Genomic DNA, 13434 nt, shown 5'->3' with positions numbered 1-13434 from the left:
AACAAAGGATATTAATTGAATAAAGCAAAATAGATAATACAAGTAAAGTGGAAAGCTGTTTAAAATTACATGCTGCTATCTTGTGCACTTGATAACCTAGTGTCATATAGTGCACACCCCTGAGCTCAGGCTCCTGCTTTTCAACACAAGATACCGAAAGAACAAAGAAAAGTTGATAATGGAAATAAATTTGAAAGTTCCTTAAAACTGCATGCTCTAAATCATGTCATAACTAGCAGCTAATTCACTCTTTGCTGCCAAGCATTCTAAATACACTTGTGTAGCAAACACTAGTAGACAAAGTTTTGAAGTAAAATGTTGCTTACAACCTACTCCTCCTTTAAATTTCATCAGTATTATGAGCACCGTAAGAGAGGATGTTGCCCCCTACATGCCATCCACCTCCTATGGCTGAGGTCACCTAGACAAAAATATACACTGTATTAATGTTTAGTTACATGTGCAGAATGACACCAGGTGAACTCAGGAAGGATAAAGAGAGTGGCAATGGTTGATAGCACTGGGTTCCCTGCAGAATGATACTGTGGGGACCCTAAAAGGTTAAGGAGCACAGAGATGATTTTTAGCACTGGTTCCCCATGCAGAATGACACCGTGGGGACACTGGAGGCATAAAAGAGGGCAGAAGGGTTATTTACACTGGGTCCCTGGCAGAAGCCAGCCAGACACTTAAATTCCAGACCCCCTGCAAGGACCTGAGACACACACAGTGGACATTCCTCAAGCTGCTCATTGTGCTGGGAATTGTAGTTCCCAAGTCATAATTACAGGAGATGCAGTAAGCGGGATCTGTGTATGGCAACATCATCAGTGCCCTGAAATCCACGGGCCAAGCAGTTTTTAAGGCACCATGCGTGGCTTGATGTGTGGGTTTTTCAAGCCATGCAGTTTGTCCATCAAATGTTTAAGTTAAACTATGCAAATTACTCTCATTGTACATTTGGCTCTTGTGCTTAAATGTTGCAGAAAATAACCTAAGCATCAATTTGTAAAATGAAGATATTTCAGTCTTATACATTACTATTAAAGATATTGATATACACTACTGTGCAAAATGTCAGATTAGAAAAAATGCACTCTCTTTACTTGGGGTAACATTTATTTATTATAACACTGCCAGAGTAAACTTTCAGGACAATTTAAAACAACTTTCCAATTTATTTTATTGTCGAATTTGCTTTGTTCTTTTGGCGTACTTTTTGCAGGAGCAGCAATGCATTAATGGGATTACTGCCGATTGGTGGATGCACATATATGCCTCTGGTGATTGGCTCACCCGAGGTGTTCAGCGAGCTTCCAGTAGTGCATTGCTGCTTGCTCAACAAATAATACATTTGATCATAAAAGTAAATTGGAAAGTTGTTTAAAAATTTATGCTATATCTGAATCAAGAAAACAATTGTTTATATGTCCCTTTAAGCTCTGCCTTATGATCAGAACAAAGTGCTACTCTTATATAAGTTTAAAAAATGAGTAAGCATCCAAGTATAAAATATACAAAGCATATAGAATAATTGCAGGAGTTAAGGTACTGGGGGGGGGAGAGAATAACAAATTATGACTTACCAGATCATTTCCTTTCCCTTTGTATGGGAAGAGTCCACAGCTGCATTCCTTACTTGTGGGAAATACTGAACCTGGCCACCAGGAGGAGGCTAAGACACCCAAGTTAAAGGCTTAAATACCTCCCCCACTTCCTCATAACCCCAGTCATTCTGCCGAGGGAACAAGGAACAGTAGGAGAAACATCAGGGTGAAAAAGATGCCAGAAGAATAAATTTAAATGTAGGGCCGTCCATCAGAGAACACGGGCGGGAGCTGTGGACTCTTCCCATACAGAAGGAAGGGAAATTATCTGGTAAGCATAATTTATGTTTTCCTTCTTAATATGGGAAGAGTCCACAACTGCATTCCTTACTTGTGGGAAACATATACCCAAGCTCTAGAGTACACAGAATGCTAAAGGGAGGGAAAAAAGAGGCGGACCCTAATCTGAGGGCACCACAGCCTGCAAAACCTGTCTCCCGAAGGCTGCTTCAGCAGAAGCAAAAACATCAAACTTATAAAATTTGGAAAAAGTATGTAAGGAGGACCAAGTAGCCACTGCTTTTGTAGAATGAGCCGTAATCCTCAGAGGGGGCTTATGTCCCGCTGACTCTATGCTAAACAGATGACACTCCGCAGCCAAAAAGATTAGGAAGTCGAGGAGGCCCTCTGACCACTACACTTCCTGAAAAGAAGAACAAACAGCGAAAGAAGTTTGTCTTAATTCCATCGTGGCTTGAAGACAGAACTTCAAGGCACAAACCACATCCAGAATCACGTTATAAACTTTCCTTCGACGAAGGAGGATTAGGACATAGGAAAGGAACCACAATCTCTTGATTGATGTTTCGAAATGACACAACCTTAGGAAGAAACCTAACTTGGTTCGAAGAGCAGCCTTATCAGCATGGAAAGCCAGATAAGGAGGAACGCATTGCAAGGCAGCAATCACAGATACTCTGTGCGCTGAAGCAATAGCCAGTAGAAAAGGAACCTTCCAAGACAACAATTTATTGTCCAATTCATGCATAGGCTCCAACGAAGCTCATTGCAAAACTTTAAGAACAAGATTTAAACTCCAAGAGGAGCATTAAATCTAAACACAGGTCTGAACCTAGCAGAGCCTTAACAAAAGACTGCACATCTGGAGGCTCAGCAAACCTCTTGGGTAGTAACACAGACAGGGCTGGAACTGTCCCTGCAGGGGACTTGCAGAAAAGCCCTTCTCCAGGGCATCCTGGAGAACAGAATATGTAGGTCCTCCACACCTTATGATAGATGTGACGAGCAACCAGCTTAGAAGCTTGAATGAGAGTAAAAATAACTTTCTCAGAAAACCTTCTCTTGGCTAGGACAAAGTGGTCAATCTCCCCGCAGTCAGCCTCAGAGAATCTAGACATTGATGAACAAAGAGACCTTGGTCACCAGATACCTGCAACAAGGTAACTTCCACAGAGGAGATGATGACATCCCCACTAGATTCGCGAACCATATCCTTCGCGGCCAAGACGGAGAAATCAGAATCACTGATGCCTGCTTGATTCAAGCCACTACACTAGGAAATAGTGGCAACGGCCAGAAAGATAAATTAGATTGACCCTCCAAGGCACCGCTAATACATCTGTTAGCTCCAACTGAGGATCCCTGTACCTCGACCCATATCTGGGTAGCTTGGTATTGAGACTTCCTAAGATCCTCCTCTTGCAAATTTCTGCAAACACCCGGAATGAAGAGACCATTCCCCCGGATGAAAGGATTATCTGCTGAGAAAAACAATTCCCAGTTGTCCACACCCAGAATGTGGATCGCTGACAGCGAACAAACGTGGGTCTCAGCCTACTTCAGAATCCGAGATCCTTCCCTCATAGCTAGGGAGCTTCTCGTTCCCCCTGATGGTAGATGTACTGTCTGATTGGAATCTGATAAACTGGGACAAACCCAGCAGAGGGAGGGAGCTTTCCTCCCGAGTCCAAAGGCCCTGGCACCCCAAACAGCTCCCCATCCTGACAGACTTGCAACCGTAGTCACAATCACCCAGGATGGTCTTAAGACGAACGTCCCTCAGAACAAGTGATCCGGACAAAAATCCCAAGAGAGTGGTTCTCTCGATCAGATGTCCAAAGAAATATGTTGACACAGATCCGATAATAGCCATTCCACTGCTTTAGCATGTAAAACGAAGAGCTATCCTCAAGCGGGATAGTAGTACGTTTAGCAAGGGCGAAGAAAGCACCATCCCTTTTAGGGATGGAACCTCACAACTCCATAGAGAGTCCAGGACCAGGAACAATTTGTTAAAGGGAGAAGAGGGGGAAAAAGGAAACCAATCCTCTCCCATTCATTCTTAATAATGTTTGCCATCTAACAGGAGCAGGGAAGGATAAGGTACCACCCTGTCCTCAGACTCTATCCAATTTAGGAATCAAAGGTTCATCAGGCAATTTGGCCTCCAGAAACCCTGAATTCGCCAAAAACTTCCTTTAGAAGAAAGCACAAACCAGCGGTTTAGAAGCAGCAGACTCCGACCCAGAATGTTCATACTCTGAAGTCTCAGAAAGAACTTCATCCTCGCATAACCGTATCAGTTAAATCCAATATATTATCTGATGTACTCTGGGAAGGAGTGCAAAATGTAACCTTTCACTTGCGCATGGCAGGGCGAGGTAAAGCATTAAAGGCCGCAGACACCGCCGTATGAACAAAAAAAGGCCCCCTCCAGATGGAGGATCAGCAATGCTACGGGAAACTGCATGTGTAGAGAGAAGAATGTAGGGTACGCACCTCACTGGATGACAACTCCAAGTTGGACGGCTCAATGGTATCAAACATGTTTGATATCACATTATCCAGGCATATGGAACATAATTGAGAGGGTGGATCTAAGGCCTTCTCACAATATAAGCAGGAATTCGAGGGAGTACCCTCTAAAGTAACAGAATCCTCTGTCACTAGTGCAATAAGCGGAGAACTATATAAAATAAAAACAACCATATTTTACTCACAAAAAACGGCACCCTTATACCCCAATGGCTGGGGCATTCCCCACCTCCTATGACCCAGACAGTACAGAGATTTATGACTCCTCTCTGATAAACACCCGGTCAGGAAAGAGGGAATGAAAACTGCGCAATGCAGGACTGTCTTTGCTATGAGAAAAAAAGGCGCCAAACTTGTAAGCTGCACAACTCTCAAAGTGAAAGTGAAACCTGTATATTCCATAACAACCTATGAGCCCATAACATCTCACACATAAAATTAGCATAAAATCAAATAAACATATAAAATTATTCCCCACTGTTCAATAATCCCCCTCAGGAGATATTAACCCTTGATTCTATACGGATAAAAGGAGTCACACTTTGACCCTGTCTTCTTGCGTTATCATACATGTATAAAAAATGAAACAATCTTACCAGAATCTATGCCGTGGGACAGTAACACGGCCCTTCAAGTGTGACAGATAGTAGCGTCGCTTCTGACATGGACTTGAGAGAAGAAAGTAGGCAGCAAAACTCGTCAACGCTGATTGCTTATGGAGCTGTTAATACGAGTCTGGATGGATTCGCAGAAAGACTCTCCCTGCATCTCCGGACTCTAACTTTCATCCATCCTCTCATTGGGAGGCTGACAGGACTACTTAAAACTCCAGTCCCATCTCGAAGAGTACTACCCTCCATAAGAAACTACTCCGGAATCTTTAGACACTTCTCTGCCAACCTCCTGTGACGAAAGGCAAAGAATGACTGGGGTTATGAGGAAGTGGGGGAGGTATTTAAGCCTTTGGCTGGGGTGTTTTTGCCTCCCCCTGGTGGCCAGGTTCAGTATTACCCACAAGTAAGGAATGCAGCTGTGGACTCTTCCCATATTAAGAAGGAAATTATTGTTAGTTTTTAAATGTAAAGGGACACTGTACACTAGAATTTTCTTTGCATAAATGTTTTGTAGCTGATCCATTTATATAGCCCATCTGGGAGTGTTTTTGTAAAAATGTATAGTTTGCTTTTTTTTTTTTTTTTTTGTATAACATTGTCAGATGCATATGTGCATTTACAGACTACTTCTGGCTCCTGTCTAAGTTATCTGTCTTTTCATATATTATTCATATTTTTTCCCAGCCCCTTTCACTGGGTGTCCCAGACTAACCTCGTCAACAGTGCTAAACTGGGAGCTTCTAAGTAAGTTTTTAAAAGGTTTATACTGGATTTTTATATCAGTATCTGTGCAAATTATTCTTTATAGTAGTGTCTATTAAATGCAGTTATTTGAAAAACTCGCAAACTATAGCATCATAAAAAACTAAAGTGGATAAAATGGGTATTGCTACTGTTATGCCTTTGCTTCTGCCTCTGACAAAACCTCACTTACCCAATCAGAGAAACATTTACAATAGAATATGTTGTTGTTATAAAGTTAAGCTATTCATGTTTCAAAGGTTAGTGCATTACCTCATAAGGAATAAATGAAGTGACTCAGTAAAACTACATCTGAACTGGACCTTCTGGTTCTTTTAAACACCTATCATAGAAGGATATGAACCACCGCAATCTTTACCACCAAGTCAGATTCCTTTCCAAAACCAACAACCCTGGAATCCTTGATATTTGATTTGTATCAAACCTTTTTTTCCAGCTTAGTAATTCTTACATCAACCTTTGTAAACTAGATCCCATGGGCTACATACAGCCCTATGCACTAGTCTGCAATGCTAAGGAAAAAGCAGAACAAAGAGCGTGTGCTATTGTTTTTGTGGCCCCAGGAAAAAAAATCAGAACTAAAAATATGGGTTTTGGGAAGTCTGATGGATGGGCAGACAAGGTAGCCACCTGGAGGATAGAATACGCTGCAACTTTACCTAAATTTGGCCCTGTGCCACTGGACATTATCAGGAAATAAATTATTATTTGTGTGTTTAATTCCCATAAAATGTATATGCGTCTCTTAAAGGGACACAAAACCAAAACATTTTCTTTCATGATTCAGAAAGAGCAAACAATTTTTAATACATTTCTAATATACTTCTGTTATCTAAATTTGCTTTATTCTCTTCACATCCTTTATTGAGGCGGCCGTATGGAACTACTGGGAGCTAGCTGAAAACCAATGACAAGAGGCATATATGTGTCGACCAATCAGCAGCTTCTGAGACTACCTAGGTATACTTTTCAACAAAGTATAAAGAGAATGAAACAAATTAAATAATAGAACTAAATTGGAAAGTTATTTAAAACGGTGTACTATATCTGAATCATGGGGGGAGGGGGGAAAGGTTCTATGTCCCTTTAAAGGCTTCTAAAATATTGATCTGCAGGCCCCTTGTATTAGAAAGTTGCCTTAAATCACAGTTTAAAGAAACACAAACATGCAAAAAAAAAAAAATTCTTTAAAATGTTATTATTGCAAAGTTGCTTGCATACAAATAGGTGTTTAACATCTGCAAAATATTTAAAGGGACGAGAAACCTCAAAATTTTATTTCATGATTTGGATAGAACATTCTATTTTAAACAACTTTATAACTTACATCTATTATCAAATCTGCTTCATTATCTGGTTATTCTTTGCTGAAGGAACAACATTGCACAACTGGCAGCTGGCTGAACACATCTAGTTAGTCAATCACAAGAGGAAATGTGTGCAAGCACCAATTAGCAGCTAGGTCCCACTAGTGTAGGATATGTGCGTATTCCTTTTCAACCAGGAGAACAAAGCACATTTGAAAACAGAAGGGAATTTAAAAATGTCTCAAAATTTCATGCTCCATCTGAACCATACAAGTTTAATTTTGACTTTCCTACATTTTTAAAACGGACATGAAACCCAAAAAATGTTTTCAATGATCCATTTAGAAGATATGATTTTAAACAAATTCCCAATTTACTTCTCATATCTAATTTGCTGTGTTCTTTGGTATACTTTGTTAAAAAGCATGCCTAGGTAGGCTCAGGAGTAGCAATGCCCTATTGGGCACTAGCTGCTGATTGGTTGCTGCACATGTCTCTTTTAATTGGCTTATCTAATGTATTCAGCTACAAAGAAAATAAGCATATTTGATAAGGCATGCAACGATTGAAAGAAGCCGGTTCTGCTAAAAAAAAAAAAAGCAGGAGCTGCAGGCGGAGGAACGGCGTTACATTTACCATAACGCAAAGGTAAGCATTTTTAAAAATGTTACAATCACTTTAATACTCGCAGGGACAGTGAAAACATGATTTTGTTATATTAGAATTGAACAACTGAAATTAAGAAATTACATAAAAGGTGGGTATAGGGCAGTGATGGCTAACCTTGGCACCTCAGATGCTATGTAACTACATTTCCCATAATGCTTAGGCACTCTGCAGTCACGTTGAGCATCATGGGAAATGTAGTTACAAAACATCAGGGGTGCCAAGCTTAGCCATAACTGGTATAGAGTATAAACAGTTTGACTTGTACTTCAAGATATAAGCATAGGTGTGAGAGAAGGAAGGGGTGCATTTGTTGTGACCTGCACTATGACTAACCTACAAAATTAAAAAATTCTGTGCACCACGGTTATCTTGGAGTAGGGGCTTAGTCCTCATTTCATTTTTGGGTGAGGGCACTATGCTTTGTAATGTTTGTTAAAGTTTATGCAATAAAGTTGAATGTTTTATTAACATTTCCACCATGCAATTAATGACATTTGTCCAGCAATTAGTGATGGAAAAGCTACTATTGCAGAGTGCTACAGTGAAGTTTATCTGAAAGCCACGCATCCCTCTGATTTTGTGCTGCTTGATTTGTGGGACCTGGAAGTGTTAAAACGTGGTAACTGGAAAAAATGGCAGCCACATGCCAATCTGGATATATTGTGGCATACAGCTCCCCATTGTGTAATAAGAGATGCTGAAGTACTAAATGGTGTAATCAAATTTTGAGAGAAGGAAAATCAGAATGAGGCTAATGCCCTGTGGCCCAGCCTGCTATGTGATTTAAGTACGTTATAATCATTCTATTTATTAAGTATGGATTTTTCTAATTGAGCACAATCACATGCTGGCCTAAGCATGTGTTCTGTTAATGACATTTCAGAATGTAAAGGGGCATACATTTACAAAAGGAAAATGCTCTGCTGTGTTATATGAAAACAAAAATTAAATAATAGAAAGCTTTAAATATGTATTTAAACCCTACAAATATAGTAAACCCATAGTTACGGTGAGCTCCAGAAAAGAAAAGCACTACTGGAAGCTAGATGAAAACAACTGGTGAGCCAACGACAAAAGGCATATGTGTGTAGCCACCAAAGCAAAGCTCTTACAATTGAAAGCTCTGACACATTAAAGTTTGATTTACTTACATGTCTCTTTAGGTTGCAAAAGATGTGTTTACAGCATAGCAGTACCTAACAGCGTTTATTTACTGAGGAGGTCTTTATTAATTTTTGTTATCTGTAATAGTAGTAGCATCAGTTACATGATATGGCTAAATATATGGATATCACCAGGAGCTCCTGCAAAGCATTTAGTGGATGGCAGAACCTGGACAGTAACGGGTATTCCCCAATTATGCTAGGGATATTTACCATGGATTTTAGGCCCTAGACCTCAGTGGGGAATCCCTAATTACAACACTGGGGTGGTGATATTTATCAAGACAAAACTGCATTCTAATAGAAGAATTTGCATTGGATTTAATACTGAGGTAACAGAGGTAAAGCTATACAGGGACCTGTTGTGTTGAAGGTCCTGTACCCTAAGGCAGACATCTTCAAACTTGGCCCTCCAGAGGTTTTGGAACTTCATTTCCCATGATGCTTAGCCAGCATATCAATGGCTAGGTTTTTTGAGCGCTCTGCTGACATAAGTCCCAGCGTGCTGAAAAGGTGGGACTTTTCAGAGCAAGCTCAGACGCTTGGCAACATGGCAGCCTCCACACACCTGTTGCTGTGGAGGCTGCCATGTTTTTATAAGCAGCAGAGGAGGGACAGGTGAGGCGGATAAGCCTGACAGCAGCATTTAGTACAGGGCAAAGTGGAGATAGGTTACTTAACCTATCTCCACTTTGCCCTGTACTAAATGCTGCTGTCAGGCTTATCCGGTGTTATGCCAAGAATGGTTTCCCCAGTGTCTCTGGTTTCCCCTGCCTCTCCACAAACATCGGAACTCTGACCCACCTCCATTCAGCTGCTCTCAACTCAGCCCCTGTAGCTTAACCTGTCCCATGTGAGTGATGGGAGCTGCAGCCCTTATATCTTTATTATTAGCTGAATGGGGCAGGATAAGCTACAGGGGCTGAGCTGAGAGCAGCTGAATGGAGGTGAGTCGGAGTTCCGATGTTTGCCGAGAGGCAGGGGAAACCAGAAACACTGGGGAAACAGTGTCGTGTAACAGCTACAAGGAAGCTTAGTAAAAAGGTTCGCAATATGCGCAAAGTCCATTATTGTGCAGCAGATCCCCTTTGCGCATGCAAACGTTTTTTCTAAACTCCCTTGCTTGTGACGTCACCTAGCGCCACGTCATCCCTGGAAGCGAAGCGCCTCCACTAGCTCCTAAACGCTGCCCGAACACAGTCAATGTAGTTCCAAAACCTCTGAAGGGCCAACTTTGAGGATGTCTGCCCTGAGGGAACAATCCATTTCTGAGTAAATACTCTTTATTGAATGCATACTCCCTGTATCATTTAGAAGCAATTAGAAAAGTAAAGGGGATTATACAATGAAACTTTCTGCCTTTCGGTTCTGCAGGATTTCTACAGTAATATGCTAAGGCTTATTTGTAGATGCTGAATTGGATCTCTTTAAACAATGGATAAGGAATATTAAATTGAGAAGAGAGAATACTACACATGGTCATGACTTAGGCTTTATTGGGAGCTCCCATATACTTTAACTGAACTCTGCTAGACGTTTTATTATTTTTGTTTAATGTTTTAACAGAACTGTCCATATTGATGATTTTTTGCTGTAAAAATAAGTACATTCTTATTAAAGGGACCAATATTTTTCTTTCATCATTCAGTTAGAGCATGCTATTTTAAACAACGTTCTAATTTACTTCTTTTATCAAAGTGTCTTCATTCTCTTGGTATCATTTGTTGAAAAGCAGGGACGTAAGTTCAGAAGCGTGCATGTGTCCGGGAGCACAATATGACAGCGGTTTTGCAAGAATGTTAGCGATGATGTGGAGCTATGGAGACGGCACAAGTTAGGGAGCTTAGAAAAAAACGTTCCCAGCACGTCTCCCGTCATCATGCTGCCCGTACAAATTCTTCACAGCGGGTAGTAAAAGCATTGCATCTGTGGCAAATTTACAACACTCAGACGCTTCTAAAAATGGCAGCCTCCATGAGCGAAACTATATATATATATATATATATATATATATATATATATATATATATATATATATATACATATATATACATACACACACACACACAACACAAAGAGAAAGTCCAGCACTCACTTACAAGCTCACAGCTAAGATTTAAAAGCAAAAATGGAAAGGTTAGTTACCGCATCTGGCCAAATGGGGCAAGCCCAGGTACCACGTCAAGGTCCTTTCCAATACCTGGGACCCTAAAACAGCCGCACAATGCAAGCTCTCAAATCCAGACAAACTGGGATCAAGTTTTGTTTTGTAATTTTCCCTATGGTTCTTGCACCCAGACCTGTCTGGGGTTAACTGCCTGTGTCTCTGGGGACAGCACAGCTTTCTGTGAGTGCCGGTGAGCACCCAGGGCTGAGCATGTTGCAGGGTCATGGGATGTGTACCCGGTCCAGTATGAGAGTGCAGTCCCCTTCCGTGTTATATATATATATATATACACACATACATACATACACACGTGTTGCTCATGGAGGCTGCCATCTTTAGAAGCACGCTGGAAACACTTTGACTTGCGTTATCCGAGGGCTCAGCGAACACCCAGTGCCTCGCTTGGAAATGTTCTCCAAACACTCCAAGCAAGCTCTGAGTTTGCCAAACACAGATTATATGTACTACAGCTGGTTAGGGAGTGCAGAAAAATAGTGAGCCTTCTGTATGTGTATCATACTGTTATAACAGAAAATGACATTGCAGGCAAGTTCACTATCAATTTTATCAACCTTTGTTAAAAAAAAATGTCATTGTTTATTGCAAAATTACTATTTGAGCTATGCTTTATTCAAATATTTACCTTTGTTTTCTAACTAGTGTCCCTTTAAGTGTATTTTATTTACCCAACCTCTTTTATTACAAAAAGAACAAAAATATTTTATACACCTAATACACCCACACAGTGCCCTCCTAATAAATCACATCCCCTCTAATATTCAACATCCTATCTTTTACTGCTTTGTAAAAACTTCTTATGCACATTTTAATTTTTTATATTATCTATATGTTATGTTTCGCCTCCACATCCACTTATTCATAACAATGCTGCCCAAGTGATTTTCCCTATAGAAGACTAACAACTTTAACCCCTTGGCTACCGATGGGTGTTAACGCCTTAAGTGATCAATATTTTAATCACTATCTCAATCCTTACATCATCACCAACACTGGCCAACTGTCCCTCCCTCTTTCTGACCCGCAGTTACCTGCAGGGTTGACGTTGTCATCTCATCTCCCGGTTCCGGTAACTCTGAGGTTCGTTCGGATTCAGGAGACCTGTCACTGAAACCGGAACCGGAAATTGGGTGTAAGCTTAGCTAAGGGAACCCAGGAAGCCCAAACAGAAGAGGGCGGAAACGGAAGTGGGTGAATGCGGTCACGTGAAGTATGAGAGCAGCTCAATGACGTTATTTTTGAACAATTGGGGGCATTTGTAAAACACAACATACATGATGTTCATTTTTCATTAAATCTGTAAAAGGTGCCAAATGATTCGTAACTAATATTGTATGATAAAAATGCTTTAAACGGCCAGTTTCATTATATAATTTAATTTTTTCACAGATTCAAGCAATCAGTTACCTATAATCAAACCTGTAACAAAAATAATTTGACCTATGAAATAATTATTTAAGACACCGTCGTGCATGAAACTTTAAAGTTTTGTTTCTAACTCTGTTATAAATAATTTATAAACGTCCAAAGCGTAGATGGTATGACTGTCATATCTGATGCGCTATAGTTAAATGTTGCAAGCAGCATGTCAAGGTGACTCCGTTAATAATGATGCTGAGGTAATGACTATTAGATACTAGGCGATAAGCATGCCCAGAGGGCAGTTTATGTATAAAAACTACAACCCCCCCAAGCTAAAGTTACAAAAACAAACTAAAATTACAGAAATAAAAAAAAATTAAACCTAAACTAATGCCCCTATAAAAATAACCCCCCCAATAAAAACACCTCCTAATCTAATACTAAACTACCAATAGCCAGAAAAAGGGCCTTTTGTAGGGCATTGCCCTAAGTTAAAAAGCTCTTTTACCTCTAAAAAATACAAAATCCCACCTACAGAAAAAACACACCACTAAAACCCCCAAAATAAAAAAAACTAACACAAAAAAACAACTACTATCCATTGCCCTTAAAAGGGCATTCAGCTCTTTTACTGCCCTTAAAAGCGCAATCAGCTCTTTTTCAAGCTCAAAAAACCCTAATCTAAAAAAAAACACCACAAAAATTAAAAAATCAAACCTAAGCCCCAAATAGCTACTTACTGTTCCTGAGGTCCGGCGGAGAAGATCTTCTTCCAGACGGATTCATCATCTTCTATCTTCATCCGGAGTGATGGCGGAGCGGAGGTGTGGAGCTGTGTTCCCGATGCCTGTATCCTCAGCAGCGGTCATTGGCCGGCGGCGTTCCTGGGCTGCATGGAGGCTCCACTTTATCCGATGTCCGTTGTAGACTGAAGATTAAATGCAAGGTATCGCAATCAATTTGGGGTACCTTGCATTCCTATTTGCTGAA

The 13434-nt window shown here is 40.5% G+C and overlaps 1 protein-coding gene across 1 annotated transcript in view; it reads right to left on the bottom strand.

The window, feature by feature from the left end:
* The window catches only part of VPS4A (vacuolar protein sorting 4 homolog A), a 126406-nt gene extending 114153 nt beyond the window's left edge, over nt 1–12253 (bottom strand). Inside the window, exon 1 of the mRNA XM_053699419.1 lies at nt 12114–12253. Within this exon, the coding sequence (XP_053555394.1) occupies nt 12114–12134 (21 nt within the window). The 5' untranslated portion in view covers nt 12135–12253. The remainder of the gene's footprint in view (nt 1–12113) is intronic.
* Nucleotides 12254–13434: the final 1181 nt, after the last annotated feature.

The sequence above is a fragment of the Bombina bombina genome, chromosome 1 (genome assembly GCF_027579735.1).
Source record: "Bombina bombina isolate aBomBom1 chromosome 1, aBomBom1.pri, whole genome shotgun sequence".
Lineage (NCBI taxonomy): Eukaryota > Metazoa > Chordata > Amphibia > Anura > Bombinatoridae > Bombina > Bombina bombina.
This window is presented reverse-complemented; position numbering and strand designations above follow the sequence as displayed.